Raw genomic sequence first — 15,256 nt, forward strand, 5'->3', positions numbered from 1 at the left:
TTTAAGCAACGTTTTAAAATAAATTCAATTCATTTTTACGCGAATGGGAATTAAAAGGGGGGATTGGGGTAGCTAAAGTTGCACGCGAAGGTCTATTTAATCCTAGGAAGATGCTACAAGCAACGTTTACTCATGCTGAATAAGGATGTTGACATGATGCTTCGTATTACGTACTGTTTCTCTGTCCACCTCTATAGAATTGCAAATGCTTGTTCTGAAATTTAAAACCATCTATATCTAAAATGTAAAACATGTTTGTATTTACAAAATGTTTTCTTGTTTTTTTATGTAACGTGGAGCATCCACGGACATTTGTATCTTCACTCTGTACAAGCTATTCTGTACAATCGACTAGAAAAACATTGCAAAATACGAAAGTTGCATTATGTCGATAGCCAGCGTCCCCTTAACTCTAGAAAGATGGTGATAATGATGCGATTAAGGTGAGGTTGAGCTGGTTGAGCTTCAACGTGATGTCTCACAAAAAGCAGTGATATCCCAACGGGTGATAAAATAGATATAAGAGCTTAAGGCTTATACTATAAGAGCTTGAGGCTTTCAGTATGAGCAAAGGTTACTCAGGCTACTTTTTTAGTATTAAACGCAATCACCTTTCTGTATTTTAAGGTAGATCTTCTCGGGTTTTCGGTAAAGTACGTTGGACTGTTGTTACACTAAATCCTCAAAGTTGCTCCTTAGATAAACTCGACCTATTTCGCGAGTGGCTAACATCCTTCTTGCCTTTGCTTTAGTTCCCATACCTCACTATCGTCTGGGCTATTAGCGACCCAGAACGCGAATGCTTGTGTCTCTGGTGTGTGTGTATGTGTGTGTATGGAGACGTTGATGGACCAAACTCGGGAATTGTTGAAATTCACGGCGAACGGTATCGATCGCGAATGGACGAGGGGTGAAAGGGGGAGAGGGCCATGCGAAGGGTCCACGTGAGAGCGTCTCCCCCGGACTGTTCTCGGCTGCACACGTGTCTCGCCTTTCGACGCCCAGTAGAGACTGAAATACTGCATTATCCGAGAAAGCGCAATCTCGAACAATACACGGTGGCCGTGGCGTGCAGTGGGGTGGCAGGTAAGTCGAACGGACAAACGAACGTACGAACGAACGGACGGTCGATCGAAGGGAATGCGGATATCGGTTTTCGATAAAATTCTACCGGTGTGGTCCATTACGGGCGCAACATGCGAATCGCGTCTCGTCTCGTCTCTGTAGAAGCGAGTCTCTCTCGAGCTGTGGGGGAAAGGGGTCATCCTGTGCACGGAAGGTAGGTCAGGATGCGCGAGGAAATCGGCTAACGACGGCCGGATATTATTCCGGCTTGGAGTCGCTCCTCGGGCGACTCGTGTCTTAAACCCGACGGTGATCGATGAGAGATGTCGCGCGCGGAGGGGGAAATCGTAATATTAAAAAAGATTTCATTATCCTGTTAGAACAGTACGTCTCTCTCTCTCTCTCCCTCTCTCTCTCTCTCTCTCTCTCCCCCCCCCCTCTGTCTCTCTGTCTCTCTGTCGAGGTCTGATTAAAGTTGACTACAGAAATCTGATTCTCGGTCTATTTTATGTACGTATTTCCGTTTCTTGGAAGAGACGATTGAACGAGCTCGCTTGCGCTGTATCGATTTCTTGGTTTGAACTGCGCTTCGTTGTTGTTAGGTCGCCGCGAAAGTAGAACAGCAGATTTTTAAAAACATTTAAAAACATAGCAATTTTGCAACACAAGAAAATAGGACGATAAAGGTCAACTTTTGTGGAAGCAATTAATTCCTACTTTTTAATATCACTTAATCTTAATAAAAAAGTTTTATAATCATTTACTCGACATATGATATAATAACACTTTTGAGAACTTACGCTATATTAATGAGCGACAGCTCTGAAAGCTCTTGCAGCTTTATTCGAGAAAGAGTGTGCCATTTTACGATGGAGCATACGTTATATCAGACTTTGAAGTCACGAAATTTCTCAGAGGCGGAGAATTAATGATTTCTCGAAATCCCAGCGAGTGTGCCCGGTGGCTCCTACCATTATCCCGTCACAAGGCACAGAAACGTTCGAGGGTGGTAGAGAAAGAGGCAGAGAAGGTATTCGTTTGATTATGTTTAACCGGCCGTCGAATACGATTTCTCTGCTCTCGAGGAAATGATCTGGATAGCGGCAACAACGGCAACGACGTTCCGAGGCAAGAACGTTCTGCCGTCGTCGTAAAGAACCATTCATACCCACGATTATAAACATTCGATGGAAAAATCTGCATGCCTTTCACGTGCTCTCTCCCGCTCTGTGTGGAGTGCGCTCTTCTACCGTACCTCCTCTGGTGCCGCTCGTTATTTTTCCGGTTTAGCCTGACGGCACTTCGACATTGAACTCGTTCGCCAATCACGATCGCTTAACGAGCTGCGATATTTTACGAGCGGGGACGTTTCTCGCAGAGTCGATTTTTACAGCCGCAACGTATCTCTTCCTCGATTTTGGAAACGCAGTTACTCTCTGATAATCTAAAGCCGAAGATACAATCTACTGCGGAATTGTGGAAAATGTCATAGAGAATTGTCTCGAGCGAACCACTCAATTTGTCTGAATGTATTTTTATGTGATTCCATATGACTCTTATCGACGTATCAATTCACAGTTTAGTGACTTCTTACATCGGCTTTTTTATTCAAACACGCACATATCTCTCTCTCAATGTTAGAACAGAGTTTAAACTGGAATCTAAATTATTATTAAAAAATCGGCCCTTAGAATTTCGCTCATATGGACAATAAAGAAGGCCGGAGAGAATACTATGGTTTCTACAATCCTTTTGTATACATAAGTAGGAAATAGCATCAATACTTCTCTTTTTACCACGATCATATTTAGCCAAGTATTATTCCTAGTGTTTTCTCCGCGTGAACTAATAATGTCGAAATGATTTGATGGCACGATGGGAGTACGAGAGGAAGAACATTCTTCTATGTCAGCGATAACGAGCGGCACGAGGGCTACACATCATAGTCATCACATCCCACGTTCACCGATTATAATTTTACTTTTACAGCTGATTTGCTTGTTCCCGCATGGTTCTTGGTTCCATCCACTATCTCTAATTGGTAACGCCAACGAGCGAGCGGACGCGCTCGGGAAAAGCGCACAAACCGTATGGATGGTTCCGACAATCAAGCACACGAGAGTCACGGCGCGAACTCAAAGGGAATCCGAGAGATCTTTGAAGGATTGCCAGGTGGAATGGCCTAGCTCGCTTTCTCGCGTTTCGAGTCCGTTCCAAGAGTTATACATCACGCTCGTTTATCCTTTGAGAACGCTGTCGGTGACGTTGTTGCGGCGGTCGACGGAGAAAAATCACGTTCCGCGAAAGCCGTGCGGAAATTTTGCGCAACCGCTGCCCTCTTCACGCGACTCGGCAGCGAGGCGCGAAATGTAATTTAGTGCTTCTATATGTGATATACCGCACTCGCGCGCAAACTTGTGTTTTCGCGATAAATAAAGCGTCCGAGGTGCGAAGTTGCACGCGAGAGACAAATTGTGATATCACGGAGATAAATGACCAAAAATTTGGACCTTCAATCGCCTTGTGAAAGCCTTGGATCGCTGGCAGCGCTTGGCAACCGCCGAGATTTTCTCCGTCGCTGCGTGGCTTCATCATATGATTTCATTCTTTTTGCTACATTATTGTTAGCCTGTAGTCCTTGTCGTTGATTTGATAGCTACAGCCGCTGTACACCGCCTAAAATTAAGGCGCGAGAGAGAAAGGGAGAAAGTGTGGGAGAGAAAGAGAGTGAGAGAGTGAGAGAGAGCAAAAGTGAAAAAATAGACGAGGCAAGAGCGAACGAAGCTCAAAGAGCGCGACCTTTAAGGTAACACGATGGAGACGAATCCGACAGAATCGAGCAATGATAGAAGCGGCTATCGTCAGAGCATTTTCGGCAACACCGTGTTTTGCATGCCCGAGAGATACGTCGATGTCGTGCCACGTGGCATCGGCGCTCAGGGTACTGTCTGGTGAGTAAACTCCACGGCCCGGGATCGATTACTGCGTCTATATGTCCATTTAACACCGTCACTGATCTTGAAACACCGTTTCATATTGGGGAGCGCTTAATGTACAAAGTAGATGATTCTTAACTTTTTATGATTATTATGATTTATTTAGTTAATTTACACAATTCAATTCTTTTTGTGCAAGGCACAATTCTCTTGAAGAAATAGAATATCTTTGTATAAAAACGTTTATTTCCTGTGAGGAGATACACCTCTGTTGTCTTGGTAGATTTTACTTTGTCCTGAGTTGCGTTAAGCAGAGTCGAGATTATAATTTGTTGAAACCAGAATTCAGACACTATCATTCTAACAATCTTTTTGTATTAATCATTCGGTTATTATCCAAGGTTGGATTATTGATTTTAACAAGACGCCGAGGTTGGGAGGTCAAAAAATCGATCGCGATTGGGCAGGAGCGTGACTGACGAGCCGATTACGTCTCTGTTGCAGCGCGGCGTACGACACTGTCACTGCGCAGAATGTGGCGATCAAGAAGCTGTCCAGACCTTTTCAAAACGTAACGCATGCGAAGAGGGCCTACAGAGAATTCAAGCTGATGAAGCTGGTCAATCACAAAAACGTGAGTCCCTTTTGCAATCCTATGTCAGTTTCGTCACAACAATTCTGGATGCGTAATACGCGACCACTTTGGACACGCAAAGAAAAGCTTTCACTGCCGCAGTCAATCATGGTTTGCTAAAAATATATCTGTTGCTCTGAAAATTTGCAACGAAAGCTTTTGCTGCTGTTGCTTCGGTTTCATAGCTAAATATATGTTTACTGGCAGCTATATTTTCAAGTATCCAAATTTTACAACGAGATTTATCACACATAGATTCTTACTGTAGTTAATTTTTTTCTCCCATGCATATGTCAAGATAATTATTTGGAAAAAAGCTGTAATGTTAAATCGAATCTGAAAAACAACTCAAAGTAGAAATAGTAATTAGAGTAAAAATATAGTAAGAACTATAAAATAAGCAAGGAGTAAAAATGTTTACAACGATCACTCGTTCAAAGCGCGTAAAATCTGTGCACTGAAATAAGTGGAGAAACGCCGCGAGACGAGGCTGCTCACGACGTCTCATGATACCCGCGAACTTTCATCCAATCACCATCGCTTACTCCCCACATCGTATTCCCGATCTCGCCGCGGCAATTCCCCCACGACGATCCCGCAACTACTTCCTCACCGACACCTAATTCGCCGATAGCTAATTCACGACGTCGTCTCGTTGCAGATTATCGGTCTCCTGAACGCATTCACGCCGCAGCGATCCCTGGACGAGTTTCAAGACGTATACCTGGTGATGGAGCTTATGGACGCGAATCTGTGCCAGGTGATCCAGATGGATCTGGATCACGAGCGGATGTCCTACCTCCTCTACCAGATGCTGTGCGGCATCAAGCACTTGCACTCCGCCGGCATTATTCATAGGGTGAGTTCGCCAAGCGTTCGTGCCGCGCGTTTTCGTTCCCCCCGGCTTCCTCGCGTCCCCCCGATGAAAATTGCATAACGGCCAGGCCGTTTAATCTGCCGTAACGAGATTCATTAGCGACGCTGCTGCTGCCGCTGCTACCATTGCTACCACTGCATATCGCGTGCGCGCTCGCGTTTGTTTTGTTCCGAGTTTGTCGTTTGTCGCCGACGAAAGAAAATAACCGTCGCGTCGTTCCGATTAATTTCACTCGTCGGCCCCCGGCACTCCCTGCTATTCCCGCCTCCCCCGCCTTCCAGAATGTCGCGCGTAATAGAATAACTAAAACCGGCGTCGCTCATTAAAAATGAGGAGGCGCGGAATGTATAATCACGCTCCACTCAGGATTAAAATTCATGCAATATGCCGGATAACAACGCGCGTGTTATCGCCGTTAATTCGTTATTCAACACAACGAGAGCGGCTATATGTGTCGTTACTCGATCTCGCGACCCTTTCCCTGACGATTAATCTCGAGATATCCGAAGGGTTCTCTCCTTGAGCAATTTTTCTCGACCAGGTCGTCGAGATGAATTCTGATTTCTCATTGAATTTCAATGATCGATTATTTAATTATTTGTCAAAAATGTGTCTGTTCTATCGCGCAGGATTTAAAGCCGAGCAACATTGTCGTGAAGTCGGATTGCACGCTGAAGATCCTCGACTTCGGCTTGGCGAGAACCGCCGGCACCACATTCATGATGACACCCTACGTCGTCACCCGATATTATCGGGCGCCAGAGGTGAGTCGGATTTTTTCTCTTCGATTCTTCGCTACCGCCGACTTTCTCGTTTCGATTTTGTGTTCTACGCTCTTTCTTGTCTCGCTGACAGGTGATCCTCGGCATGGGATACAAGGAGAACGTGGATATCTGGTCGGTGGGCTGTATCATGGGCGAGATGATACGGGGCGGAGTGCTCTTCCCGGGCACGGATCACATCGATCAGTGGAACAAAATAATCGGTAAGACGGCGTTGTGCCTCAGGGCGAGGATGACGATGATCGTCGCCCACGAATCGAGAAGATAGCGAGCGAATACTCGAAAGAATATCCAATAGATTCGCAAACGAAAACAAAAGCTTCGAGCTTCCAACAACGTGTCGCTGTTCGATTTAGTCTCTTTGTTTTAATCAAGGTTTTGTTCGAGTCAATTTAATTTCTCGCAGATGCCTTCTACTGTCATGTTTAATTAATGAGAACAATCGTAATTTTCGACATGTTCTCTCTCTTGTTTGCAGAGCAACTAGGCACTCCGGCGCAGGAATTCATGCAGCGGCTGCAACCTACTGTCAGGAATTATGTGGAGAATAGGCCGCGATATCCGGGCTACCCCTTCGAAAGGCTATTTCCGGACGTGCTGTTCCCCTCGGACTCGTCGGAGCACAATAGATTAAAAGGTGAGTAGGTCACGAAGTCGACGTCCGCGTCGCGGAATCGATCGGAGCACGCGTGCTGACGGACGCACCGAGATACGCTTTTAACGTACGAAAGAGAAGGGGACTGGCGTGAAAAAATGAAAAAGAAAGAGAGAGATAGAGAAATAGAGAAATTTCTCTGCATTTCGCTCTCGCTCATCCTTCCGTTCGGTTTTGTTTTCTTCCAGCGAGCCAAGCCAGGGATCTATTGTCGCGCATGCTCGTCATCGACCCGGAGCGACGCATTTCCGTCGACGAGGCGTTGCTGCACAATTACATAAATGTCTGGTACGACGAGGGAGAAGTTAATGCTGTAAGTAGGCTCTATCGATTGATCGCGATTCGCTTCTTCCAATCGGGTTGCTTTTCTCCGGGTACTTCAACACTCGATTCCCAAAGATACCTCCCCTACGACGTACAGGTATTGCGGCGATAAAGTCTAATGCGTTTTTCACGTGGCGATATAAGGGAGAAACGTCGCTGTAAAAAGCGCCAATCCGTTTTCTTCCAGCCCGCGCCAGGACCGTATGATCACAGCGTGGACGAGAGGGAGCACACAGTGGATCAGTGGAAGGAGCTGATCTACCAAGAAGTCATGGAGTACGAGACAAGCCACAATCCCGCGGCGGTAGCTGCGTCGTCAGAGAGCTCTGGAAGCCGGTAGATACAGCGGAGCCCATCAGACTCCTTCTCGTCGAGGAAACATCCCGACAGTCTGACTTACCGCGTCGACATTGCCGGAGCATGAGAGGGAGAGAAAGTGAGAGAAAGAAAGAAAGAAAGAGAGAAGGGCCCAAAGGAAGGAAAGAAGGAAAGTGCGTCGACGTCCACGGGATATCGGGCGATACCGATCTCCCTCTGGCCTCTCCTTCGAAGAAGAACCGCGTACGGAGCAATGGAAAAGGCGGAATGTGAGAGAAGAAGCTCACTCTATCGAGCGTCGCCAGTCTCGGGAAATCGCGGAGGGCTTCCTCGGGCAGTGCGCGCGTGACCGGAGCAGCACGACAGATTGAAACGGATCTCGGAGACGTCGTCGCTACGTAGACGAGAAGCGCGTTCACTCGCTCGCTCGCTCGCTCACTCACTCACCGACTCACTCATTCGCCTGCTCACTCGCGCGTTCATCGCACTCGATCTCCGCTTGAGAGATCTTCTTTCTCTTCTCTTCCCTCACTTCGCCGGCCAACCTTCGCTGAGAAGCAGAATCCGAAGCAGTTCCCCGCAACGAGAGCTAGAAAGAGAGACAGAACGCCCCTTTTTTTTGCGGAGGCTAACCGCTGTGCAGTGCTCGGGACATCCTCTTAGCTCTTTTTCGTACATTTCATACAAGGGCGCGGAAGTCAGGAAAGAAGAAGAATCGCGCAGTAGGGAGGCGGGAAGAAGAAGAAAAAGAAGAAGTGGTCGTGCGTCCAGGAAGAGCATTCCTTTCTCCTGGATATCCTTCCGTGGCACGTAATACGCGCGCAACGCGTCGGTGGCGAGTTGCTTTCGGAGAGAAGAGGATCAGAGGGAGCGAGCGATCGAACTGCCGTTGGACGAAGTTATCGTTGCAAGTTGTCGTCCCCTCAACTACTGCCAACCTGGGTTGGACGAGGCTCTCTCTTATCCTCTCGATTCGTCTCTTCGATCGACAAACGCGCTTCCCGAACATCTCCGGCGACACACCCTCCTCTCCCAAAAGCCCCTGTCTTACGACACGATATTTCTACCTCAGTCCCTTCACTGCGTCTGCTTGACTCTCTTCTTTAGTACGAGTGCCCTTATTCGCTGTTCGATTTGAAGAAGCTGTGTAACCGTCGGTGGCCACTTACGAATGGTTGTTCCCGATCCCCCCGTTGTTCGGCAATCGGACACCGCTCTCACACAGCACATCTTATAGCAATAAAGTTAACGTGGTAGTGCAGAGAATCAAGTTAGAAATATCGTGCCTCGGATGAGGCTTTCTCCAAATCTTATCATCGTCGGAGCTGGACCGTCCCTTCAATTCTCATATCCCGTTTTCGATACCGAGTGTTAAAGACGTTTGACGACGTTCGGGATGTAAAGTAAGGAGGACTGATGAAAAGCACTGTCGATCTCGCAAATCGACGGCCGACCGTCGTCACCGAGGGGAGAATCGATCGAGCGCATTTATCGTTTGCGCGCGGACAACATATATACATATATTTTTCGTACCATTGTTAAGCACGGGAACACATACTTCTCTCTCAATCACATATATATTATAACTCAATGCGACTATCCTACGACTTTCGGGTATGGTGTCACGGTACAAAGACCACGTAAGGGGATAAGGAGAAATTTATCACAGAGCTTATAGTCGCTCGATCGTAGCCCGTCGGTCGCGGCGGTCGACCGCCGGGACGCGGACGATCCGTTGAAATTCGAACGTTTCGCTGAAGCCACAGATCGCTTCGAGCGAGGGGAAAAAGTGAGTTTGGTACATATATAAATATATATATTATATATATGTGTGTACATTAATTTGTGAACCGCGCACGGTTCTCTACGTACGAGACGCGTGTCGCGCCCTCTGTGAGCGCGCTCGCGAACAACGCAGGGGAAGCCGAAGCCGTACGCTTGCAAATGTCGAGTCTCGAGTCGTTGTGAAACGATCGACGAGGTGTGAGATTTTTGTACATAAAAATTCCCGCAAGAATAAAAAAGAAACGAAAGAGTGAAAGGAAGAAACGCGCTGGACGTGCCAGAACGCCGCGAACGAGAGAGTGTCTGCGCGATCTCTCGCGACATACCGATTCTTTTCGTCTCCGCTCTGTGCGCTTTCATCTCAATCAGTGCCAGTAACGGATGCAATCGAGTACATGTTATTCGTATCATTTCGTAGAATCATTGAGGGATCGGCGAACGTGCTGCTTAATTTCAATCGAGTCGCCAAAAAAAGGGAGAGGAGAGAGAAAGAGAGAGAGGTAGGTAGAGAAAGAAAAAAAGAAAGGAATCAGTGCAATGTCACAACGATCGATCATAGTAACGTTGCGCCAAGTACTCTCCGCGATCCCGCAATTACCGATTATATTCTTAGCTGAGGTAGTAAGTAGTAGCGTTAATCGATACTTGTATCATCTTCTCGTGCAATGTCGCGTGCGGCGCGCTTCGCACGACGAGCGGCGACTCGCTCACGGTGCTCTTAACCAGCAATCTCTTGCAATCGGCGAAAGAAACAGAGCGATTCGAGTGGCGCGAATCGATGCAATAAGTCGCGGTGGGCGGACATAAATATATCCACTATAATCGATCGCAAGCACGTTAAGAAGCGGCGGCGTTAAGAGGAGACGATTTCGCACTTAAATTCGTTTCGCGAAGACACAAATCCTCGAGAGGACGTTTAAGTGAATTTTTATTCCCTTCGGATCGTGTGTGTTTCGTATTGCGATAGAGAATAGGTGCAGTTAATAAGGAGATTGAGGAGGGGAATGGGCGGAGGGGGGAAGATGGAAGTGAGGCAGGTGGACATATACGGGGGTGGGTGAGAGGAGCGGTGTTGGTTCTTCGACGGAAACGCGAAGCGGCGACAGTCGTGATTAATGGACCGAGCGAGGGTGGGGCCGGGCTGGTAAGATCGACGATGCTGACGACGTTGACGATGATAATGACGTTGACGTAACGACGACGACGACGACGACGGCCACGACTACGACGACGATTCAGTTGTCGTGTTATACGATATGTAATTATATTTATTACGCGAATCGACGCGAGGAGAGAAGGAGGAACTTATTACAAAAATACCCAATCGACGAAGTGGTGATGAATAATTGTATAATGTAAACGTTAAAATTTTTATTTTCCACGACGATAGTTATGTGAATATATTGCTACAGTCCGATCCAAATATAATCAAGCTTTTGTAACACTAATTATAATAAAAGTCTAATGATGATACTGCTAATCACGTAATTGTATCGCACACACGGTAATTAAACGAAAGAGAGAAAGAGGGGGAGGGAAAAGAAAGAGAGAGAGAGAAGAAAAAGGGAAGAAGGAAAAAAGAGATAAAGAAGAGAAAGAAGTACGAGCTACAAGCGAGTCTCGTTTTTCGCGTGCACGCAGGAGAACAGTACGCCAAAAATCTTTACAAATTCAAGCCGAGTTGCCACCATTGGTCCCGTTAAGCAAACGACTCGTCGCTGTTCCTTTTCCCCAGAGTCACATTTCTCTCGCCTATTGGCCGTGTATAATGTTACGGAGAAGCGCATAATTGCGTGAACGAGCTTCTGTCCGACACAAAAAATTCACAGCACGGGCATCCTCGCCGATACTGGAACGTCCTCCTTTAAGCGCACGACCCTTTTGCCGCGCTATTCCTTATGCTACGCGCGAAGAATACTGTCATGTGTATCTACAGAGTATTTTGCAATAACATGTGTTTTCTAACAAAAGAGAAAAAACAATCACAAGATGGCCCGCGATCATCACCGGCGTTCTAATGTGTCTTCACCCCTGCGAAAGTGCGCGGATCGTGAGAGGATCGCTCGGTGAAGCCGAGTTCCCGATTTTAGAGGTCGGCAGTTGGTCTGCTAAACGATTGAATTCGAGACCTTTGGACTATTTTTTACCAAATCTTTTTCAACAAGGGATCACACATCCGCCTGATAATCTGCCCTCGCACGGCGTGATGATAGCGCGTCTCGTTCGGAGTTCTGAAACTCTCAAACCGCCCTGCGATCTCGAACATGGGGAACGTGATTTCCCGGAATCAAGGATCCCCGACCGCCTCTTCACGATTCGTCGTACCTCTCCTTTTGCCTCTCTTCAGAAAACGGCATTTTGTTGCACCTTCGACCGCTCGAGAGAGATTCTTCGCCAAGCCATTTCCAATTTCGTTCCACACGCGTCATCCCGCATACCTAAGAACGAATAACGCATAACGCATAATGAGATATTTTGTGATCCTCGTCACACATTACACGCCAATTTACGCATATATACACACACATACACACAGGCGCACTTTCTCACACACATACACGCGTTAAGTAAAGTCAATTATATTTAATCAGCGGACGATACTTAGCAGTTATAAAGCGTACCCAGATATATCTCTTGGGCATTGCACCTGCACAACAGGGTATTTTTGCGGCCCTTCGTGCGTGTATTCACAGGGTGTCTCGTTGAATTTAAGCGAAACAAGAGGAAAAAACCAAGAAAAACTCTGAAAAAAGTTGTAGCTGTTCCAGAGTGCAGAATATGAACGCAGTGGGAGAGAGAGAGAGAGAGAGAGAGAGAGAGAGAGAGAGGGAGAGAGTGAGCGATGAGAGAAAGACAACGAATGAGAGGAAGGGATCGAAAGGGAAAAAGAAAGAGATACAACTATTTTTCCATTTGCAAGCCATTGCTGCAAGCCTTTTTCTTCGCACAGTGAGCGCGCTGAAGGACTCGGTGAACCGTGATTCCTTGAAATTTCGTCCAGCTCCTTGAGCCAGCACAATCTTTAAATCACTTTCGAGACGCTGAATCGCTTGCGACGTTTCTTTCCCGTCTGCGATACGAGAGAGAAAGAATTAGAAGAAAGAAAGGAAGAAGGGAGGGAGGAAGACAGAGAAGGTGAACCGAAAATTTTGTAATACCGTATTCGCGCTGCGATAATCTCCCCGCGATATTTGTACCTAACGCAATCAGAATTTCTAAAGATTTTTGGATATACGCCATAAGAGCGGGTGTGCGAGAGAGTGAGAGGGAGAGAGTGAAAGTGAGAAAGCGAGCGAGAGAGAGAGAGAGAGAGAGAGAGAGAGAGGTGATAATTAAATTTCTGCGAACGCGCGAGGTTGCCCGGTTTCGGAAACGTTATCACATTTATCAAAGCGAAAGAGACGCGGCCCGGATCACATGGAGGACGTCCTCATTGCAACACACTGTGTGTGTGTGTACACACGCAGCAGCAGCAGCAGCAGTAACATACAGAGAGACAGATATACGTAATTTCACACACACACACACATACACACACTCCACACTCACGGATACTCGCCCATACATAAACACACACATACACACACGTACCGTAGTTGTGGCAGCTCGTACTACGTTCTTCTCGTTTCCATAGTTAAAGCAAACGTAGCGGATAATAAACGGTAGCGTAACGATAACGAGTAAAATAAACGATAACGATACTAATAAATAGTAAAGGATAATAATAAAACCAAGTAAAATGTTATTCGCAGAGTCGTAGTGAAAGAAAGACAGGAAGAAAGAGAAAGCAGGAAAGAGAGAGAGAGAGGGAAGAGTTTTGCGGGAGGATCTGTGGTATATCTCGTAAAATCGCTGCGACTCCCCGGTACCTTTAGATAATCGATGCAGCAATCGGTCAAATTATCTTAACTCACTTCCGAATACGTAGAACATGACTGTATACGACGATTGTTAATCCGATGAATGCACTCGGAACGCGCAATATCGGCGAGGCAAACGAAAGGCAAAATAAAGGAAATAAGAGAGAAACTTTCTTTACGATATCGTCAAGCGAGAGAAAAAACGAGCAAAGAATAACGGATACCTTTCAGTCATGTGCCTTTGACACCTTTTTGAAAGAGAACCATATTCTGCCGAGGTCGGCAGAAGATGTAAAAGATAAGAATAAGGATATAAACGGGAACGATTTAGTAATTTACATATCAATTAACAATTTTTATCATCTCGTTGATAAATCAAATATAATGTATGACGCGATTATCGTCACTTAACCGTAGATCTTCTTTATTTCGTCCAAAGCTCATTATATTTTCGCGAGACGGAAGAGAGACGAAACTCTGTTACTGTTAAAATAACCGTTATCGTCAGATGCCGTTATTTTAACGAATTATTATTACTTTTAATAAGTAATAAACAAACTATCGATGCACAACGTGAGAGTAAAGAATTAGGAACAGTTATTGAGAAGGAACGCTTCAACGTTGTGGATGTTCTATTTTTGATAGTTATCAAACGCAACGAATCGTGACTCCTGTTTCCTGTTTTCCTTGGTTTTTTATACTACAAATTATCTTGTCCTCCTTGTATGTAACTTATTATATAATTCGCATAATGATCCTTGATTCTTGTCTTGTCATATCCTTGATTCTTGTCTCTCTCACATTCTGACCTCGCTCGTTTAACGCATCATTCGAAAGACAGAGAGGCGACCAAGCGAGATCCCGTATTGCGCGTTCACAGCAGGATCGAGTTTTTAACTCGTGGTGATCCCGGCGACGTCCTGACAGCCGCAATCGCTTCCGAAACCAGGGGAAATCGACCCTAATATACAATATATATAGAATCTAGAATATAAAATGAAGAAACTACAAGATATAGAAGAGAACCCGGCTGAGAAATAGAGTGAAACATACCGGTGGTTAGACGTATCGTAAAGACGATAAGCGATCTTTTCTTAGGGGGGAAATGATGATTAATCGATAAATCGGTAAATAAACAAAGAATAAAACGAGAGTAACGTAAACGATAATTCTTCTTCTTTAGCGCAGTAAGAGGGCGACTAAAAAAAGAATATACAAAAGCGGGGAATATTTTGAATGACGACGCGAATCGAGCGGAGCTCGGGCAGGGGACGGGACGGGGAGCGGGAGGGAAGAGAGATTAATGAAGAAACAAAATAATAATGTCCATGTTGCTAAACTTAGCAGTGAGGTAGATCGCGTATAGGCGACGTCTTAGTTTAAAAAATTAGTCCTTAGTACAGTGAGAAAGGGAGAGCGAAAGTGCGAGAGAGCGAGAAAGAAAAAGGGGGAGAAAGGGAAGAACACACATCTGTACACATAACACAATAAACACACACGTACACATAGAAAGAGAAAGAGAACAGTGCATAAAGTCTACATTAATACTTAGGCTAGATCTCTAGGTTGTTCCTTCGTATTAGAGCGTAGCCCCGGAAACGCCGTACGGGACACTATCGTGACGACGTTTTCGGTGACATCATAGAGAAAGAGAAGTGCTCTTCCCGAGAGCGATTTCTTTTCGTTTCCCTCGAGCGAGAGAGAAGCCAGACGAATGTGTGTATGTGTATGTGTGTGTGTATGTGTGTGTGTAAAGTGCGGGGATCGAAGGCGGTGTGTGACTTTGGCGCGTGGGGCCCGAATTCGACGTTTGGATCTCCCGAATTCAACTCGCAAATTCCTCGATTAATTAGAATCTTTATACGATTACTGGTAGATTCTCGTAAGATTTTTTTTCAACAGCTTGAGACTGTATTCTGAACGTACACAGCGAACGTTTCTGATTCTCAAGCCGAAGCAACATTATACGCGACGCTCGCATGAGAAAATTAGACCTTGGAATTAGAAAGACATACACGGA

General features: G+C 45.9%; 1 protein-coding gene across 4 annotated transcripts in view; it reads left to right on the top strand.

Annotated features, from left to right (window-relative positions):
- The window catches only part of LOC116842115 (stress-activated protein kinase JNK), a 186,077-nt gene extending 171,363 nt beyond the window's left edge, over positions 1-14,714 (top strand). For 2 of the 4 annotated variants that reach the window (XM_032810855.1, XM_032810857.1), the window contains exons 2-9: positions 3,872-4,016; positions 4,506-4,635; positions 5,297-5,494; positions 6,142-6,276; positions 6,368-6,497; positions 6,773-6,931; positions 7,138-7,262; positions 7,461-14,714. In XM_032810855.1, coding sequence (XP_032666746.1) covers positions 3,880-4,016; positions 4,506-4,635; positions 5,297-5,494; positions 6,142-6,276; positions 6,368-6,497; positions 6,773-6,931; positions 7,138-7,262; positions 7,461-7,613 — 1,167 coding nt within the window. In that variant the 5' untranslated portion in view covers positions 3,872-3,879 and the 3' untranslated portion in view covers positions 7,614-14,714. Of the gene's footprint in view, positions 1-3,054; positions 4,017-4,505; positions 4,636-5,296; positions 5,495-6,141; positions 6,277-6,367; positions 6,498-6,772; positions 6,932-7,137; positions 7,263-7,460 lie in introns of all 4 variants that reach the window. The other 2 variants (XM_032810854.1, XM_032810853.1) reach the window with 2 other exon arrangements.
- The last annotated feature ends 542 nt before the right edge of the window (positions 14,715-15,256 follow it).

The sequence above is a fragment of the Odontomachus brunneus genome, unplaced genomic scaffold (genome assembly GCF_010583005.1).
Source record: "Odontomachus brunneus isolate Ranch 3 - 2012 unplaced genomic scaffold, Obru_v1 Obru_scaffold_021, whole genome shotgun sequence".
NCBI classification, from domain to species: domain Eukaryota; kingdom Metazoa; phylum Arthropoda; class Insecta; order Hymenoptera; family Formicidae; genus Odontomachus; species Odontomachus brunneus.